Source organism: Thermobia domestica, chromosome 3 (assembly GCF_964235325.1).
Source record: "Thermobia domestica chromosome 3, izTheDome1.hap1.1, whole genome shotgun sequence".
Lineage (NCBI taxonomy): Eukaryota > Metazoa > Arthropoda > Insecta > Zygentoma > Lepismatidae > Thermobia > Thermobia domestica.
This window is the reverse complement of record NC_137456.1, coordinates 62,628,462-62,650,405: the sequence shown is the minus strand read 5'-3', so window position 1 is coordinate 62,650,405 and position 21,944 is coordinate 62,628,462. Positions and strand designations below refer to the sequence as shown.

General features: G+C 36.8%; 1 protein-coding gene across 2 annotated transcripts in view; it reads left to right on the top strand.

Annotated features, from left to right (window-relative positions):
* Positions 1–18,346, top strand: part of LOC145680444 (uncharacterized) — a 36,511-nt gene extending 18,165 nt beyond the window's left edge. For both annotated transcript variants that reach the window (XM_081750984.1, XM_081750985.1), the window contains exon 3: positions 10,305–18,346. In XM_081750984.1, the coding sequence (XP_081607110.1) occupies positions 10,305–15,614 (5,310 nt within the window). In that variant the 3' untranslated portion in view covers positions 15,615–18,346. The remainder of the gene's footprint in view (positions 1–10,304) is intronic.
* Positions 18,347–21,944: the final 3,598 nt, after the last annotated feature.

Sequence of the window (21,944 nt, the reverse complement as noted above, 5' to 3'; positions counted from 1 at the left end):
AGCCTTGCCCTGATGTCTTCATTTTTTATTTTTAATATTGTAGAATTACTTCACAATATTAATATACACTACCTGCCTGCTGCCTGATGATTATGAGGATATAGACTATGGGGAGATTAAATTATCAAGAACTGAAATGACGGGGAAAAACAGTATGCTGGATTAAATAATCTAGAGCAGTAACAAATGAAGAGGTTGAACCACATATAAACGAAATTAAAAGCAAAAAGCCACCGGGTCCTAATGAAATCAAGGGAGAAATTTTCAAACAAGACAAAATTTCTAGTCCCCACATTTGACAAGATTTTAAACAGTATTTAGCGCAAAGGAGGGTTCCAAAAAGTTGGAAGGAGCTAAATTTAATAATCGCGCCTATTGCACAGAGACATGGATTTGGTTCTTGGTGGAAGTTCTTGTGGTGTGGATCCCACGTTAAGCTGTAGGTTCAACTTCGGACGCCATATTTCAGTACCACAATGGCTGGCCACGTGTAGCCTATTCTGGAATGTGCAATCATAATCATAATCTTAATCATAATCATAATTTATTGCATCCGTTCATCGTCATACAACGAAATTGGACATGTCATTTATATATATACCAGTATACATAAACATACATACTATTATTACATATAGATTCTTATGGTTTCACTAATTTACTTACTATACATTTAATTTTACGTATACGAATTATTTTCTACATATTCTTCAACCGAGTAAAAGCAATGTTCTATCAAGTACCTTTTAAGTTTGGATCTAAAGCTATTGACAGAGACCTGATTTTTTATACATGATGGAAGTAGATTGTATAATAGAGTACCTTTGTGAGTAACTGATTTATTGTATATATTTGTCCTATGTGCATGCAAGTGAATGTCGTCTTTATTTCTTGTGTTATAACTGTGAATGTCTTTGTTAACAATAAGTTCACTACTATGTTTTTTCAAATACATTAATATTTCGAACAAATACATTGAGGGAAGAGTCATTATTCCAAGTTCTTTAAAACTATTTCTGCAAGAAGAGTTCCATTTTACTCCTGCAAGTATTCTTACTACTTTCTTCTGTAGCCTAAAGATAGCAATACTTTTAGGTGCATTTCCCCAGAACATCAAGCCATATTTTATTGTAGAATGCAAATTTGAGTAATATATACACTTAGCTGTTTTTACATTAATCTTATCTCTTACACATCTAATTGCATAGCATAGTTTGCTTAGCTTACTTCTTACATGTTCTATATGTGGTTCCCAGTTGAAATTATTAGATATTTTAACTTCGAGAAAGGTAGCAGTTTCTACATATTTAACTGTTTTATTATTTATTTTTATTATTGCATTGGCTTGATTACTTTTACCATTGTTAAAATTTAAGGAACATGTTTTATTTACATTAATGATACATACTTTGAAATGTGATTAATTCCTCTGCTCCGCTTGCCTGCATAACGCCTGACATACCACCCATCAAACATGTTTGGAACGTGCTTGGTCAGCACCTTGTTTGTCACGGTCATCCAGCACAGTGCTTCCCAACCAGAGATGGAGTGGGTCGGTGGGTCAGTGGGTCAAGTGGGTCAAGTTTTCTGTGTGGGTCGTGGGTCAACAGCATGTGACCCACTGTGACTCACCACCATCATGACCCACTGTGACCACCCACCCACCGTAACCCACTGTGACCCACCACCCACCATGACCCACTGCGACCCACCGACTCAGTATGATCTGCCGACCATCTCTGCTCACTGCATTGTAGACAGTATCTTCTGAAGACTGGTAAATTTGTCTTCGTTTTACTTTCAAGACCTTTATTTCCCTTCCTTTTCCACTTGTTTCTGTCTACTTACCTGAGGTTAGTATATCTAACCAAGTGAAAAAAGAACTTCAGGACTTTCGGATATTGATATTTTTAATTGTAATAATAGCAATAGGACTTCTACTACTACTTGGCTTTCGAGATCTGTGAGTTTTTAGAGGAGCTAACTACTAGAAAAAATACATTTTTGAATCACTGCAATATATAAATTATTATACAAAAAATTGAATGTAACTATGTGTGCCTGATCATCACGGTCAAATTGCAAAGTTAAATGAAATTACTTTTGGTATATAGTTAGGCCTTAATAAACAGAATGTGTCCTAGCATTTTTTAAAAGTCTCCTTTATGTGTGTGGGGGGAGGGGGCACTTTCTATATATGGAAAATTGGTAGTGAGTTGGTTTGTAAAAATGATCGAAAACGATCGATGTTATTTAAGAAAAAAAAATCAGAAACAAAAATTACAGTGCTTGGCTTCATATATCCATTGCTTTCTACTATAATAATTGCTGAAGCTTATGTTTATTATATGGAGCGCTTACAGCACAGGGCAATCAACCCAAAAACGTGTGACTAAAATATGCATAAAATTTCTACTGTAAGCTTAATTACACGGAAATTTTAAGTTTGGATTGTACGCATAATTATATGGAAAATTTTACACTTTTTTCCCCTTTACGTTGTTCTACTTACCTTGATTTGGAACTTTCAAATTTCATCCTTTTTCCAGTGAAAAGTATTGATAATTCAACAAAGAAATAATTATATTATGATAATTTAATTTAAATTCATCGTAATTTGGCCCATGGCAAACAGCAGTGTGGTAATTGAAGGGGAAGAAGGAGGGAAATTCCCATTCACCTCTGAACACTTTGCAGGAACCTAGTTCCCTTTCGCTTTCTAGACGGGGGAGGGAACTTGGTAATTGCATCAAACCTTCAGGTGTAATTACAAAAATTAAATTTATAAACAAATAAGAAATCAGTTTATCAGGCTTTAATTGATAATTTATTCACAAGATTCCCTGTCGAAGGCGTGGTAGATGAAGTTTCTGTTCTCCATGAGTCGACATTGCCAACTGACATGGTCGATATGGAAAAGATGTTGTATGGTAATAGAGAGATGATACTTCTTGCTGAGTATTTCAAAACTGACTAAGAAAAATCGTTATCAGACTTAAGTCTAACAAGCAGATTATCGATGAGGAGTTGCAGAAATCGGGTAGAAATAATATCAATTTCCACGACAGAGTGCGAAGGGAATTTCCCCCTTATGAATTTACAGATGACTGATATTAGAGATAGACTAAGTGCTCAAACATTGTCTAACTTGTTGTTCATCAATGTTAATGGCCCACCGCTAGACAAGCTCAAAGTACACGAGCTAGTTATTTCTTGGCTAAAGGATGGACATCATTCCGCTGCGGATGATTTACCACGAAAAAGTTACCAACAGGAAATAAACCCGATTTCAGATTTGTTTTAAGGTGGAAAATTACGAATTATAGAAAATGTATACTTGTATTACTAATGGCTTATTTGTGTTATTCAACTTTGTACCTATTTTTTAGTAAGTCTCTTCTATGCTTTAAGTAAACTACTTTGAATAAATATTCATAATAATTGCAATTATGCATATTTGTAACTTAAATTTAACGTGGTGTTTTAGTGATTACACAAATTACAATTATGAGCATACTTTATGGAGATGCTCTCACATAGGGTACCCGAGCACCTTTATAAACTATGAAAAACTGATTTTTCAAGTTTTTGTGAGAAAAATACTGTGAACTGAGAAACCATAACCTTTTCCATATTGTACAGGGATATTTTCCTGCGAATAGAAGTTTCTTTTGGAATGCGTTCAGAAATTAACACTTGCAAGAATACTCTCTTAGTACAAGTATATTTTAGGCACACACTAATTTCCCCCCACCTCGAACTGTTTCAATTTCCTCACTGACAAACACTTTACCATTTTATATCATAAAGGTCAGATCCACCGTTATTCTAACAGAGTTGTGCTTGAGCGATTGACTAGAAATTCAAACTCCGATTAGTGACAACTTCTCAGTCTTGTTTTATTTCAAGTGTAAACTCTTTAGTCAGTACAGAAGAGGCTGTGGATCATGTTCAGAGTTGATGACGATGGATTTTGGTTAGTCAGAATAGGTCATAGTGGAGAGTGAAAGTGGTTCATGATGGGTGGTAGGTCAGAGTGGGTCACGGTGGGTGGTGGGTCAGAGTGGGTCACCGTGGGTCGTGGGTCATGGTGGGTGGTGGGTCAGAGTGGGTCAACGTATGTCGTGGGTCATGGTGGGTCGTGGGTCAGAGTGGGTCACGGTGGGTGGTGGGTCAGTGGGTCGTGGGTCGTGGGTCACGGTGGGTGGTGGGTCAGTGGGTCGTGGGTCAAGTTTTCATTGACCCACGCCAACTCTGTTCCCAACCTTGTTTGATTGATGACACACTTTATTGAAAACCTACGACATTACGGCATACTAAGGCAAGGTTAAGTTTAACACTATTGCTGTTGTTACAAACGTTGCTGGTGCAGTCTGTCCTAAAATTAATTTTAACTTATCACTAAGGGCTTCATACTAGAAACGAAATGTGTCGTATGGGACTGCGCAGCACATCGATTGGGAAAACCTAGTAAAGCAGACAGTGTTGATGTCTTATACACACACATACAAGTAGCGTGATAGGCGATTCATCAGAGACAAATCCAACGCCTGTTGATTCGATGCCAAAATGTATCAGCAGTATCATTTCGATTTTTGCCTGGGCGGTTGTAAAGATGAGGACAAGACTCCCCGATATAAGTAGAATTTTACGTTTTTCATTAATATATTATTATACTATTGCTACATTTCTAAAACTCGAAGGGAGAAGACCCAAATGATGTCCCTGGAACACATGAAGACTTTAATTCCAACACATGGTCGCTTCATGCCATACTGATTGATACAGGGGTGTTGTACAGTTCTGAAATTGAAACTATTTCTGTATAGTAGTGTTACACATCTGTGGTAACTTTTTTCTGTGTGTTTCAAGTTTCACAAAGAGCAGCATATATACTTAACTTATGTACTCCATATAAATAATATAGTTTACCGTCATGCTAATTTTGGTTTAACTCCTAGTAGGATTTTTTAAATCTTAATACCGAAATTTGCTTAAGATTTTCTGTTTCAACTTACGTTGTGATTGAGATGCTCGTAGTTATGTGGATAGCGTAAGCGTCTTTGTCATGAGAGACCCGGGTTTGATTCTCGGAGGAGCTCATGTAATTTAGATTACATATTAAGCTGTAAGTCCACGTTTTATATAGCTTCGCTGCTGAACGGAATGTTTAAACTCAAATCCAATTCAATCTTGACCTATGATTACGCTCTAACGTATATAGACGAAGATTTAATCCAGACATACAAATCATACGAGTATGAAAAGATCAATGATGCTAACTACTCAGGCATTCGGAGTATATTGTATTCAAATGTATTCATAGAAGTTACATACAATTATTTAAAAGTAACACTTAAAACACTTATAAGATTAACGTTTGTACAAATAAACTGAAAATGACAGTGCATTCTTCTTATCACTATGTTTAAAGGTTTACGTGGATATAACAAAATGCATCTGCATCGGCAACATCTCAATCCGTATCCGCAGATAATAAGATAGCAAATATATAAAACATGTTTGTTCTATAACAATTATATAACTATTTCTATAACTATTTCAAAAATAGTTCCTACTATAAGAGTTGTAAATGGCTCCTATAAGTTTCATGAATCTTACGATAACAGTAAAATAGAAGCTAAACATTCAATACTATCTCTTTCTATTGCAAATCAACTATGCTAAATAAAATTTAATAAAAGACATGATAACAGAATGACGAAAAATAGAAAACATGCCTACTTATTTAAGATCTCTTTAAATGCAGATCTATGACAAGAAAATTCAGCTGACAGAAGCTGGTAATACCATATGTATAATCTAATTTGATGTTTTTTCTTTTTTTTTTTCAAATTCGTATAACGTAAGTGCCTTTAGGACTCAGAACACAAAAGCACAATGGCGAAAAAAGAAACTCCGTAAATAAGAATAAGCCATAAAAACTACCATAAAATAAGATTAACACTTATTATTTACTATTGAATTTAAAAGCAAAGTAAAAGAAAATCATCAAAGAAACTCAATTTTGTTCTGGTGGTTATTTGTTCTGAAAGATAATCATGACATTTTATTAAAAGATGTAAATAATTAATAGTATTTAGAAGAACGGTCAATAAAATTCTTGTCTTTTTACGAATATCCGCATTTTTATCCGCTATTGGCACTAAAATTAAAAATATTCTGCTTTTATTTTATAATCAAAGTTTATTTTACTTTTTGTTACAATTTGATGCTACCTTTTGCGTTTAAGTACAACACTCAATGTAATTAATTAATGATTATTACTTTTTTTTATAAAAGCATTTTGTGCATTGATTATTATAAATTTGAAAATGGATATAGTTTTTTTTAAATACATTTAATAAAACATGTTAAATATGCCTTCCCGGGAAATGAAATATTCCTCTTGTATATCTTGAAAAATACGAATGGGAGTCCGAAAATAAGTTTCGTCAGGTGACTGTGGACGGAGATGGAGATAAATAAAAGACCAAAAATACCATATGACATTAATGATCAGACATACCTTTATTTTTCCACATAAGTACCACATACATTGAGACCTTTGTCATACCAATCTATAAGCTTCAAAAACCCTTCCAGGAAAAATTCAAGGGTCTGTATACGGAAGAAACGACGAACAGCTTCTGTGATTTCAGCATTGCTTCCAAGGCGCCTGCTGCCGATAGTCTTCTTCAAAACCGGAAACAGATGGAAGTCACTGGGTGCCAGATTAGAACTGTATGGCAGATAGCAAGAAGCTCCCATCCAATAGTTGCTAAATGGTTTTGCGTAGCCATCGCTGAGTGTGGCTTCGCATTGTCATCCAACAACAGAACACCAGATGTGAGAAGACCAGGCCGCTTGTTCCGAATCGCCTCCTTCACTTTCGACAGTGTGTGACAATACCACGCAGCAGTGATGGTTCCAACTTCCAGAAATGTCAGCAACAATACTTCTTATACGTCCCAAAATACTGTGACTAGCACTTTCCCTGCAGAGGACTTTGTTTTGTACTTCTTGCGGACAGGGGATGACGGATGTTCCCATTCCATCGATGAGGCTTTCGATGCGGGCGTGAAGTGGTGGACCCACGTTTCATTCCCCGTCACAGTCCGGAACAGAAAGTCATTGCCATCACGATGGTAACACACAAGATTATCCAGGGTGACCCCCATCCATGTTTCATGTGGTTCGAGGTCAGTTGTAGAGGCACCTATAGTGCTGACACTTTCCGGTAGCCAAGCTAGTCGTGTATGATCTGTGACCTTGCGCATCTCCGATTTCAAGTTCCTCCGATACTTTATCGATGGCGATACGCTTTCTCCTTAATTATGTCATCCACCATCCTGACATTTTCGTCTGTAGTGGCTGTGCATGGTCTCGGTCTCGGTGTTTCCAACTCTTGCTGCCGCCCCTCACTGAATTGGCGACACCATATCCATACCATTTGTTCGAACTCCACATCAGACCCATAGACTTCCACGAGGCGGTTATGGATTTCTGCTTCCGATACGCCACGTGCTTATTCATAGCAGACATCTGCTCGCACTTCCTCCTTTAAACACGACTTCAAAACGCACCTTCTCTCCGAAGCTACCAGAGTCAAACTGAGAGATTTCTTTCCGCTTTGCTCAGGCGCCATCTGTAGGATCGCGGGCGAACGATACCCGCTTGTGTCTGGGTGTGTTGCGCGTGCACACACTGTCTTGTTTCCCCGTTGTTGTTCGCTTTCCTTGGGAAAAACGAGAGGAGAAACTTATTTTCGGACTTCCCTTCGTATTTTATAATGTTTATGCTATACTGTATAATTGAAAATACTAAATCCTTTAAACAAAATTATTTTTATACTTACTCTGCATAAAATTGTATAGATTTTTAAATAGTAATCAATAGCACGTTTCGACTGAATAAAATACTGAAAATCAGTTTACGTTGCAATTTTGCGTCGTTGATTAGAATTTGATCTTATTCGGATAAGTGAATCAAATTTACATAATTTTAAATTTCAGAAACAGTGTAACAGCGTTGTATGCTTTCCTCAAATTTTTGGTGTTCTTGTTACAAAGTAAAGTTCACATTTATGTCACAAGGAAGAAATAATGAATCCAGAAATAATGAAAAGTTAAGATATTCCAGAAATAAAAGAACATAAATGAAGGGTGGAATTTTATGGAATAAACGGACTACTAAAACAAAAAAAGAACAAAACTAAAGAGAGAACTGTTTTATGATAATATGAAACTAACAAGGTATAATGAGCATTCAAAAAGAAACGAGCCGAAGGCTGTAATATGCACACCGGTGATAGAATGGTAATATTGATGCGTGTGTAACAAATAGCCGTTCCGACAAGAGCGCGGAAGTTCACAACTCGCCGCTAGGGGATCACGTGTGCAAGTCTCGTAACTTATAAAGCCAGCAGACGCAGACTTCAATCGTCCAGCGCGGTCAGTCGTGTTGTGAGCAGTGCAACACTGCACGTCCCTTGCAAGGGTTCAAGAGTGTCACAAGCGGTAGGGACGGGTGTCGTTAGCCGATGATGCTCGGTCTGGAACACCGCGCCGCATTACCGATGACATCGTCCAGCTGATTGATGCACTTGTTACACAGGACCATAGAGTTACAGTAAAAGCCGTAACCGCCGAGGTCAACTTGAGAGTTGGAAGTGTGCACAACACCGTGACGGAAAGATTGAACTGGCGCAAAATGTGCGCGCAATGGGTAACCCACAGTCTTCAACCACAACAAGAAGCATGTCGAATGGCCCACTGTCTTGATCATCTGCAGCGCTATGCCAGGGAAGGGAATGAGTTCCTGGCACAAGTGGTGGCTGGAGATGAGTCTAGTGTCAACACTTCGGACCAGAATCGAAACAACAAAACTTCCAGTGGAAGTACCCACGGTCACCACACACACATACACACACACACACATAGAGCTCCTTCGTGGCTAAGTGGTTAGCGTACGCGCCTTTGGCGTGGGAGACCCGGGTTCGATTCCCGGCGGGAGCTCATGTGGTTCGGATTCCACGTTAATCAGTAGGTCTACGTCTCATATAGCCTCGCTGCTGAAAGGGACGCTAAACTAAAAAATCAACAACAACAACAACAACACACACACACACACACACACACACACATACACAAATTCAAAGCCATCCACACAAGTGCAGAAAAGATTATACTGACGTGAATGCCCAGGGACAACAGTGAATGCCCAGGTTACGCGGAAACATTGACCAACCTTCGCCAAGCGATCAAATCGAAACGACCAGGCAAGCTCGCTCGTGGGGTCATTTTGCTCCATGACAATGCCCGTCCTCGTACGGCAATCACAGTCAGGGCAGTCGTACAAAAATTAAAGTGAGAGGTTCTCGGTCACTCTCCATACAGTCCAGACCTCTCTCCTTGCGATTACGTCATTTTTGGTCCCCTTAAAAAGGCTCTGAGGGGCAAACGATTCACCTCGGACGACAGTGTCCAGCAGTATATTCGGAACTAGTTTGCAACGCAACCCATGGAATTCTACGAGACAGTCATTCACCGCCTTGTGTCACAGTGGAACAAGTGCCTGAACAGCCAGGGCCAATACTTCTAACTTAAAGGTAAGAGTTTCTGTTCCTCGGCCTCCGGCTCGTTTCTTTTTGAACGCTAATTATAGAAACTAAATTTTTAAACATCTTTTTCAATAGCCATTGATTTTGTTTTCAAAAGTTGTATTGGTGTTTTTACACTCTTGTTTTTAAGTGTAGAACTTAATAAATAACCTCCTTTTTTCTGAAATTTCCGAAGAACTGGATACAAACACAAGAACTTAATACAGTTTCCAAAGAATTATACTATTGTTAATGCAAAAATATAGTCATAGACAATGTAAAACCTCGGCAACTTCATGTTGATGCCGTTTCGAAAATTTCTAATGCTTAACTCATGTTTACATTTTGAATGAATCATTTATGTAAATAATGGATTACGGAAGAGTATGTTGATCATCATAGTTGTAAAGATCCAGCTAATGTAATGCAAACAGCTAACATAATGCAACCTTAATTTTAAAGATGCGCTAATAAAAGAAAATCAACTGGATTGAAGTACATGAATGGAAATCTCGAATATCTTGTACGTATCATAAACACCGTGTTGTTAAAAACACATTGTCACATTTTACAATATTAACCCATTTGAGCATACATTCATCCGATTAATAATTGCCATTTTCAAGTCTCTCACATTCATTTACTAAATTGGTAGTTATAAATGCTTTTCTTCTCATTTTCATCTTTTGCTCTCTTATTTCAGGAACTTCCTTTATACGGAGTGCCATTCGCCGTTAAGGACAATATCGATGTTGCAGGATTCCCTACAACAGCAGCGTGCCCGGCGTTTCTCTACAATCCTTCAGATGATGCAACGGTTGTATCCCTATTACGTAGAGCTGGTGCTATTGTCGTTGGAAAAACAAACCTTGATCAATTTGCAACCGGATTGGTTGGTACTCGCTCTCCATATGGTAAAACACCATGTTCGTTCTCTCCCAAACATGTCTCTGGTGGTTCTAGTTCTGGTTCTGCCTCGGTCGTATCCAGAGGTCTTGTTCCTTTCTCGTTGGGTACAGACACCGCTGGTTCAGGCCGTGTTCCTGCTGCTCTAAACAATGTGATTGGTCTTAAACCCACTCGTGGTCTTGTTTCTACCAAAGGAGTTGTCCCTGCTTGCAGAACACTGGATTGCGTTTCCATACTTTCATTAAACCTGCGTGATGCACAGACTATTTTCAACATCATTGCTAAGTACGATGAAGCAGATAGCTTGTCACGACCTTTTCCGTCAAACCCTTTGTCTTCATTTGGTAGATATCCTTCCTTTGCAGTTCCAGACTCACCATTGTGGTTTGGAGACGAATTAAACGCAATAGTGTATCAGAAAGCTCTCAACCGTTTCCGAGAAGTTGGAATAAATATTATTTCAACTGATTTCTCACTTTTGTATGAGCTTGCTAACCTTTTATATGAAGGGCCTTGGGTTGCTGAAAGATACGCTGCTATCCGTGAGTTTATTAGTCGTGATAAGGACATAGATCCTTCAGTTTATTCTATTATCAAGAAAGCTGAAAAGTTTTCTGCTGCAGACTTTTTTAAATATGAGTATGTTCGCCAGGATTTATTAAGACTCATTGACAAAAAGTATGGTCAGTATGATGGTCTAATAGTACCTACTTGTCCCCTTAATCCTACATTCGAAGATGTCGAAGCAGAGCCAATAGTAGTCAATTCACGTCAGGGAACTTACACTAATTTTGTTAACCTTGCAGATTTCTCTGCTTTAGCTGTCCCTTCAGGTTTCCGTGAAGACGGCCTGCCAACAGGCATCACTCTCATTTCGAAGAAGTTTAATGATTTTGCTCTCTTAGATGTTGCTCAAAAGTTTCTTTCTTCCGTTGGTCCTTTTCGTAAACTGGGAGCTTTACAAATCGAAGTAGGTGAAGGGGATAACCTGAATGCAAATATTTTAATGAAACGTAAAACAATACCGCTTGCAGTTGTAGGAAATTACCTTTCTGGTATGACTTTGAATGGTGATTTGCAACGTGTTGGTGCCACGTTCAGGCAAAAGACAAAAACTTCTCCATGTTACCGTCTTTACGTACTTCAAAATCGCCATCCTGTAAGGGCGTTTCTCCATCATGTAACATCGGCTGATTCCAATGTCAAGGGAGAGTCCATAGAAGTTGAAGTTTGGGACGTTCCTTCAGAAAATTTTGGTACTTTAATGTCAATGATATCTCCCTTAGCAATAGGAACTATACTACTGTCAGGGTTCGAACGAGCCTATGGTTTTATCGGACAAGAAAGTCAGTACAAATATTCAACTGACATAACCAATAGGGGTTGGCAATCTTATATCATAGAAACTTTAGACATACCTCGCAGGCCATTTGAGAGAGTTCTTGTAGCAAACCGAGGTGAGATTGCTGTACGCATCATTAAGACTCTTAAAAATCTTGGAATTAAATCGATTGCTGTATATTCCGAAACTGATCGTCACGCTCAACATGTAACAGATGCCAACGAAGCTATATATCTTGAAGGTGAATCTGCAGCAGAAACGTATTTATCGATCCCAAAAATATTAAACGCTGCTAAAAATACTAGAGCCCAAGCCATCATTCCAGGTTATGGATTTTTGTCTGAAAATGCTGATTTTGCAGAAGCTTGTGAAGAAGAAGGTATTATTTTCGTTGGGCCCTCTGCAGAAAGTATGCGCAAACTAGGCCTTAAGCATAGTGCTAGAAAAATTGCCAAAAATTCTGGAGTTCCTGTTATTCCTGGCAGTGATTTACTCGAAACACTTGATGATTGCCTTGAAGCTGCAAAAACAATCGGTTACCCTATCATGATTAAGTCCACAGCAGGTGGAGGAGGAATTGGTTTACAATGTGTACATAATGATGATGATTTATCAAAAGCATTCGAAACCGTAAAACGTTTAGGAAAAGAATACTTCAATGATTCCGGAGTATTTCTTGAACGTTATGTTGAGAACGCACGACATATCGAAGTGCAAATATTTGGTGATGGCAAAGGTAATGCCATTTCTTTTGGTGAGAGAGATTGTTCTCTTCAACGTCGCAATCAAAAGATAATTGAGGAAACACCTGCTCCTAACATTTCTCCTAAGATCAGATCAAGTATGATGGAGGCAGCTGAGCGTTTGGTAAAATATACAAATTACAAAAACGCAGGGACAGTTGAATTTATTTATGATGAGAAACGGGATGAGTTCTATTTTCTTGAAATGAATACTAGGTTGCAAGTTGAACACCCTGTAACAGAGAGTGTGACAGGCATGGATCTTGTTAAATTGATGTTGTTTATAGCAGCCGATAGACCAAATTACTTTCATCAGTTGAAAGAATCATATATTGGAAAAGGCGTTTCAATTGAAGCTCGAGTATATTGCGAAAACCCAATAAAGGATTTTACACCATGCCCTGGACAGATCACTGATCTCAGCTTTCCCCAAAACGCTCGAGTCGATACGTGGGTTTCAAAAGGCACTCAAATATCTTCCAAATACGATTCAATGATTGCAAAAATTATAGTTCACGGCAATGATAGACAAGATGCAGTAGAAAAGCTGAGTCGTGCTTTGAACGAAAGTGTTGTGCACGGGGTTATGACAAATATTGATTATCTTCGCGCTATCGTAAACTCTAAAATATTTCAAGAAGCCAATTATTCAACCAAAACATTGGATTCGTTCCCTTATTCACCTACGGCTTTTGAAATAACTAATCCTGGGAATCACACTACTGTTCAAGATTACCCTGGTCGTCTTAAGTTGTGGCACATTGGAGTTCCACCATCAGGCCCTATGGATGCTTATTCATTTCGACTCGCTAATCGTATAGTTGGTAACCATTCTAAAACTCCTGCTTTAGAGATTACTCTTGTTGGTCCTAGTATTCTCTTTCACTGCGACACCGTTATTGCAATAACTGGTGGTTCTTGTACTGTAACACTGGATGGCGATATTGTTAATCTTTGGCAACCTGTAGATGTCAAAAGAGGTCAGACGTTAACTATAAGTAAACTCTATACAGGCTGTCGTTCATATCTTGCTGTTCGCGGTGGAATCGATGTACCAGAATACTTGGGTTCTCGATCGACATTTACATTAGGAAAATTTGGCGGATTTAATGGCCGAATGCTTAAATTTGGAGATATTTTGTTCATTCCTAACCATAGCAGCTCATCTTGTAATATTCCGCAACCAATTATACCTCCTACATCAATACATCCTTCTCTTATTCCTACAATGTTAAAGAAGAATTCTTCTGCCGACAAGGAACTAAAAATAAAAGATTCAGTAAGATGGGAAATCGGAGTTACAGTTGGTCCACACGGAGCTCCAGACATATTTACCCATGACAGTATTATACGCTTTTACAACAGTGAATGGAAAGTGCACTACAATTTAAATCGTCTAGGTGTTCGTCTTTCTGGACCAATACTGGAATGGGCGCGGAAAGATGGAGGTGAGGCAGGATTGCATCCATCAAATGTTCACGATTATGTATATTCTATGGGAGCAGTAAACTTTACTGGAGACGAACCAGTAATTGTAACATGCGACGGGCCCAGTTTAGGTGGATTTGTGTGCATTGCTGTAGTTGTTGAAGCTGAAATGTGGAAAATCGGGCAACTGAAATCGGGAGATCTTATAAAATTCATTCCTATTACATTTGACGATGCTGTTGAACTTCGAAAGCAACAAGATCGTGCAATTGAATGTTTGATAAACGAAAACTCTTTTGACATTGCTACAATAGCCGCAAAACACAAAAATTCCATCAATATGGATCCCATTTTATATTGTCATGAAGCAACAGACGATATCCCAAAAATCGAGTACCGCCAGGCTGGGGACAGATATATTTTAGTAGAGTATGGCGAAAAAAGTTTGGACTTTAGTTTGACTTACCGAGTTTACCAACTGATAAAGTTGATTAATAGCAATGATACAAAAGGTATTGTTGAAATGTCGCCTGGTGTAATCTCAGTGTTGGTTGAGTTTGACACAAACATAATTTCTCAGATTGACTTGTTAAACATTTTAATCGAGTATGAAAGACAACTGCATTTAGAGAAAAACTGGAAAATCAAATCTCGAATTATCACTCTTCCAATGGTATTCGAAGATAAGAAAACTTTGGATGCTGTAAAACGCTACAAGGAAACAATTCGATCAATAGCTCCATGGCTTCCCAATAATGTGGACTTCCTGACAGATGTTAATGGTTTCGATGATCGGAATGAAATTCGGAATATAATGTACTCAGCTCGATTTCTTGTACTAGGTTTAGGTGATGTTTTCTTGGGAGCTCCCTGCGCAGTTCCTCTTGATCCTCGACATCGACTTCTTGGGTCTAAATATAATCCATCGAGATCGTACACTCCTACAGGAACGGTCGGTATTGGTGGTATGTATATGTGCATCTACACCATGGATTCCCCTGGAGGATATCAACTTATTGGTAGAACCATTCCTATCTGGGACAAATTCACACTCGGACAACAGGATAGGCCATGGTTGTTGTCACCATTTGATCAAATCCAGTATTTCCCAGTTACAGAGAAACAATTGGAAGTATACTGTGAACAAGTGGATCATGGTAAATATGTGATTGACATTGAGGAGACAGTTTTTGATTATGGAGACTATTCAAAATGGCTGTCTACGAATAATATCTCAATTCAAGAATACACTTCACGTCAAATCGAAAGGAAAAAGAAACTCTTTAAGCTCATTCGGAGTTTAAGTTCAAATAAACTCCCCCACGAATGTAAGAAAGTAGAAACAGAATTGCAATTTCCCGAAAACGCGGTGTTTATTTATTCTGATGTCAGTGGTCGATGTTGGAAAACTTTGGTTCAAGTAGGTGATCGAGTACATAAGGAGCAGGTAATAATAACTGTGGAAGCCATGAAAATGGAGATGGCAATCACTTCTCCTGTAGAAGGAGAGATACTTAGGATTGTTCATAATACTGGAAATGTTGGTGTAGGTGACTTGGTTGCTGTTATTAAGCCAGTTGTTAAACAATGACACAATGAATAATATCAAGATATCAAAATTAAGTAGTTATTCTCTCATTCTGACTTGTAATTAGCAGCTACAGGGAAAATTTTGAAGCGCGAGAAGTTTACCATTATCTTTTTATGGATCTCAACTATAATTTTATTGCCAGTAATGAATTTCATCTTTACATATTCATATTAGATATTTTTTCATTAGATATTCATTTTGCTTTCTCCGCAAGAGAAGCAGGAAAACATATAGTTTCCTGCCCAAAATAGAAAGAAGAATCAACTGTTTATCCTGACTACCTACTCCAGTGCCACTGATTTACAGTATTCTTCTATTTATTCATATCATCATTGATCATAATCATTTAAGTAAGCTGTCCGAAATCCATAATCGTATACAATAACTTAGAACAATATACGCTAGTTTTGTCGTTGATTGGTTGGAATTTGGTATTCCTTTTCAGCAGTAAGGGTACATGAGAGATAGATTTACTGCTTAAAGTGGGAATCAATAATGCTTTCAAATTTCAATATCTTTCCACCAGGAATGGAACCTGAGACTCCGTGCATGAAAGGGATGCTCGCTAATAACTAAATAAGTGGAGAGAACTGATTTTGTTGTAGCAAAGATTTTAAATGAACAAGATTTGTAGTCTCTTGTATACCATTGATAATAATTGATTGTAATTTTTCACATTAGTTTGTCATAGTCATTATTTTCATCTTATTAAAAAATGAGGCTTGAAATGCTTAGAATCTCATATGCAAACATAAATGCATGTCATTGTTTTATAATTATGTGTCTTTCTCTTCGTGATATATGCATATATTTGCAAAGCAGTAACGAACAAGGATCTTATAAAACAGAGAATCTGCCCTTACAACAAAATCTTGAAGCCATACGTCAGTTTCGCCATCTCTACTCTGCCCACTCCGCCCAATAGCACCGCAATGTTTTGAGCCAACAATCATGGAGGAAACGAAAGTAACCAATCAGACGATGGCGGAAACGAGAGTAGCCAATCAGACGTACCGATGCTCGGTTGTTTTTTTGGCTTCATTGATTTAATAGGATGAAGATACGTATGGGCAGATCCTCTATTTATAACATCCTTGGTAACGAAATACGATATGCACACTAATATGTTTGTACTTAAAAAATAAAACTAGTTGAAATTTAAATTATTTTTGCTTAAATTATATCGCAAAAGTTTCATAGTTATCATTTAAATAAATCTATTAATATGATACATTGCATTTAACAAGAGTTGTTACGCATAAAAAGTGGCAATTCTTGAAACAATGTTGTTAAAATGCATTTTAACAATTGTGGAATCTTTGATGTCTTGATGATGCTAAACAAAGTCACACGATGTACTTAATAAATTTATATATAAACAGAGAGTTAGGCTACATTGTGACCATAATTAGCTATATTTAATGTTTCTCAGAATCAACTTATACACACATTCAATGTGGTAAATTAAACAGTAAGTGAATTAAGTATTCTCGAAGTGAATTAAACATTAAGTATATTTTATCCACATAATGTACAAAAAATTGAAAAGTACGTAAGTGATAGAATAATCAGTGATGTTCTCAATATAAATTGGAGAATCGACAAAACTGAAGAAAAACATAACCCAAGCAACCAAATGGTCTGCCCAATGTTACTTTGTCGTTGAGTTGATCTTTGTACGTAAAAGAACTTCGGTACATAAGCATTTTATGATAGTCAAAACATCTGATTTTAACCAACGAATTTTCACTTTTAATTTAACTACAATTTATGGTTACTAATTTCGTAGAATTCAACCATCCAATGTTTAGCGTATGACCAACACTTATTTCTTGTAGTTAGGTTGAAAACTGTTTGTCAACTTGGTTGATTTTCCGGTAAAAATTAGTTGGTTGAAAACTACTACCCCAAATCGGACATCATTAACGTATTAGAAACCACTGTAAAATTGTGGTTCTACCACATATCAATCGTTGGCCAACACTCATTTGGTCACTTAAATAAGAGATCTTGAAAAAATTGGTTATTAGAATATGGTTTTTATTGGTTATTAGAGTGTGGTAAACTATCGTTACTCGATTTTCGTTAAATATGTAATTACAATAGTTTTCAATTATATCAAGTATACAATTCTAAAGTATAAGGTTAACAAATTTTATTTATTTTCGTTGTGAGACTAAAAACTCAAAGATTTAATTTAATTATTTTGGTTTAAGAAAGAAGTATTATCATCTCCCAAACACATAAACTGGACAATACTTCAGTGAGACCTTTGAAAAAAATATCTATATATAAATACAGAACTACTCAACGTTATGATAATAAAATGACTTCCATATCAATATGGCTAACAAAAATGTGTAGGAAGATTTTGAATTAGAGAAAAATTTAAATTAAGTGTAACATGTTTTATATCACATTGTGTTAGGAGCATGCGGTGGCTCAGTGGTAGAGCACTCACCTCTGGTACGTGGGATCCCTGGTTCGATTCTGTGTCCCACCAAGTGACCTTTTCTTTAGACAAAGACCGTGTGCGAGGGGTTCTTTCGTTTTCTTGCACTTTCTCCATTTCACCATTTCATTCATTATCATCAGCACAGAACTTCAAAATTTATAACAAAATAAATGTATATTATGTAAACCATATTTAAAATATAGGCCTAAGTAACACTAGTCTGTATCACATAATTTTATAAACACACTGTATGTAATAAATACGACTTTCTACAAAATGAAGTTTGTGTCATTTATGTCTGTTTTCCATTCGCTAAAGTGAATTATGTTTGCATATTTCGTTTCTTTATACCAATATGCATTCATTTAATTTATTATGTAAAACATATTGGGCGGTATTCAGAGAGAATTCGTTAATGGAAGGTTAGTCGCAGATTAGTTAGTAAGCATACTAACTCGTAACTAAGGAAGGTGCACTTTTTGGTATTCAGAGTTTACTTTGAGTACAACTAAAATGATGATTTGGGTGTAATTAACTTATAGAACCTCAATGCATCGGTGAGTAAAATAAATGTGGCAACTACGGAAAAGTGGATGAGCGCATGCGTAGTCTGTAAAAATGAAAATACATGAATTACGAAATACGAAATGTTGTGTCGCACGCTAAACCGTGGGTAAAAGATTAGTCTCTGCTGTAGATTAATTAGTCACATGTGATTAACTTCGTCCAATACTACGTCCTAATCAGAGTCTCTGAATACAATTTTCATAACCATTCCTTAGTCAAACCCGTAGTATGGTGTTAATCAGACGTCAAAACAACTCTGCATAAGGCCCATTGCTACTAAAATTAAGTAGCGTGGAAATACACAACTGATTAAATAAATAATTATGTTACTAAATTGAAAGAAGTATGAGAGGTATACTATACACTCGTACACATTTATTTTTTCAGACATATTCATACAGGTTACATAGCAATGCGTGTGTCCACCTTCTCAACATAATCATCCTTTATCCGCTTTTGCCAGCAGTCCATCAGAAGACTATAACTAGTGTATGCTATAACTAGTGTTTTAAACTTTTTTTTTTTATCAGATGGAAAATTAGTGAAAAACGTTTTTATTCAGTTTCACACTTTGGATTTCATTCGTTTATTTTATGATACCTGGTAAAAAAACAGAAAATGAGATACAGCTGTTAATAAAATAATATATATTTTTAAGTCACGAATCTATATTATCAAATTGAAAATGACCATGTTTGTGACTTAATATCTTGACCTGCCTGACCGATCTCGATCAATTTTTTTGACGTAGATGCAGTTCTGGGCTGGGAGTGTCTTTAGCTACTCACTTAGACGGTAGAACTTAGTTGAGGGGGAGGTAGGGGAGATGGAAAAAATAAATAAAACTTAATAACTCTTGAACCAAACGACCAATCCCGATCAAATTTTCAACATAGATGAGGTTCGGGACTGTGATGGATTTTGTCATTTCACTTTGACGGAACAAGGTAGGGGAGAAGGATGAGGGGAAGATACATATAAAAATCAATATAAATAAAAATAAAAGTGACTAGATTTGTGACTTAATAACTCTTGAACCACCAGACCGATTTGAATCAAATTTTGAACATAGGCCTAGTTCGGAACTTGGAAGTCTTTTTTTTTTTTTTAACATTTCCCTTCGACGGTAGATCTTAGGGTAGGGGGAGGGGAGGAGGGGAAATATATGAAAATGAATAAAACTTAATAACTTTTAAACCACCCGACCGATCTCGATCAAACTTTCAACATAGATAAGGTTAGGGTCTGGGATGGTTTCACCATTTCACTTTTACGGTGCAATTTAAGGGAAGGGGCGAGGAAAGATATTTGTAAAAAAAAAAAAAAAAAAAAAAAAAAAGTAAAAGTGACTGTCATCTGACTGATATTAATCAAGTTTTCAACATAGATGAGGTTCAGACCTGAAGTAGTTTTTATCACATCACTTTGACGGTAAAACTTAGGGGTAAGAGAGAAGAGGGGAGAGATATATGAAAATGAATAAAACTTAATAACTCTTGAAGCACCCAACCGATCTCTATCAAATTTTCAACATAGATGACGTTCGGGCGTGCGATAATTTTTAACTTTAACGGTCCCACATAGGGGAGGGCGAGAGGGATACATATGTAAAAATAAAAATGAAACTGACTATTTTTGTGACTTCATCACTCTTAAACCATCCGAACGATATCGATCAAATTTTCAACATAGATGAGGATTTGGCCTGGGATGGTACTTATCTATTCACTTTGACGCTAGAACTTCGAGGAGGGGAAAAGAGGAGTTAAAAATAAATAAAACTTAATAACTCTTGAACCAAAAGATCAATCTCGATTAAATTTATAACTTAGAAGTTTTCTATCATTTCACTTTGACGTTAGAACTTAGGGGAGCGGGTGGGAGACGAAACACACAAAAATAAATAAAACTTAATGACTCTCGAACTTCCGGGCCAATCTCGATCAAGTTTTCAACATAGATGAAGTTCGAACCTGAGATGTTTTTTGTCATATCACTTTGTCGGTGTAACTTAAGAGAGGGGGAGGGGCAGAGACATTTGCGGATATTTGTGTCGAATCTATATATTTTGTGATGGCTGAGATGAACAGTGACACTTCCAATGCCGTGTCCCGCAAATTGGGAGAGAAGGGGGATATAAAAAATCATCGAAAATTACCAATATCAAAGAGCGCTTTAGTAATAGTAGAAAGTGACTGACTAGGGGAACATATTACTATTTTTTCTTAATTTAACCCAACGAAGGGGGTAATTGATGCTAGTCTATATTATAAAATTGAAAAGGGACTGTTTGTGACTTAATCTTTTGAACCGCCCGACCGATCTCTCTCTTTTTTTTTTTTTTTTTTTTTTTTTTTTTTTTTTTTACGTAGATGCAATTCTGTCCTGGGACTGATTTTAGCTATTCACTTTGACGGCAGAAGTTAGGAGAGGGGAGATAGAAAATAATAAGTAGAACTTAATAACTCTTGAACCACCAGACCGATCTCGATCTACATTTCCATATTGATAAGGTTAGGGACTGGGATGGAATTTATTGTTTTACTTTGACGGAACAACATAGGGGAGGAGGAGGCAGAGGAGGGGGAGATATATATATATATATATACAAATCAATATAAATAAAAATGAAAGTGACTGGGTTTGTGACTTAATAACTCAGATAGATAGATAGATAGATAGATAGATAGATAGATAGATAGATAGATAGATAGATAGATACATGAAAGTAAATAAAAGTTAATTACTCTTGAACCACCCAACCGACCTCGATCAAATTTTCAATATAAATGAGGTTCCAACCTGGGACGATTTTGTCATTTTACTTTGAGGGTACAAGATAGGGGAGGGGGAAATATATGTAAAAAAAACAAAAAGAAAGGTAAACAAAAAGTAAGATCTTTGTGACTTCATCACTCTTGAGCACCCGACCGATCTCGATTAAATTTTCATCATATATAAGGTTCACACCTGAGACGGTTTTGTCATATCACTTTGTCTGTAGGGGAGGAAGAAAGGAGAGGAACATTTATAAATGATCAAAAATGACCGATATTAGTGCCGAATATCTAGTTTTCGGGCTCGCTGAGATGAACAGTGACACTTCTCATGTTGATTAAATCCAAATTCAGCACTACAGCTTGGGGGAGAGGAAAGGAAATACATAAAATGATCTAAAAAATCTCGGTTGGATAGCATTCGTGCGTTTTGTGGCTTATTTATACGCAAATCGTAAAAGAATTATAATTTTTCAACAATTGCTTATGATACCCCTTTAATTTTAATTATACCATGTGGATATTTTCATG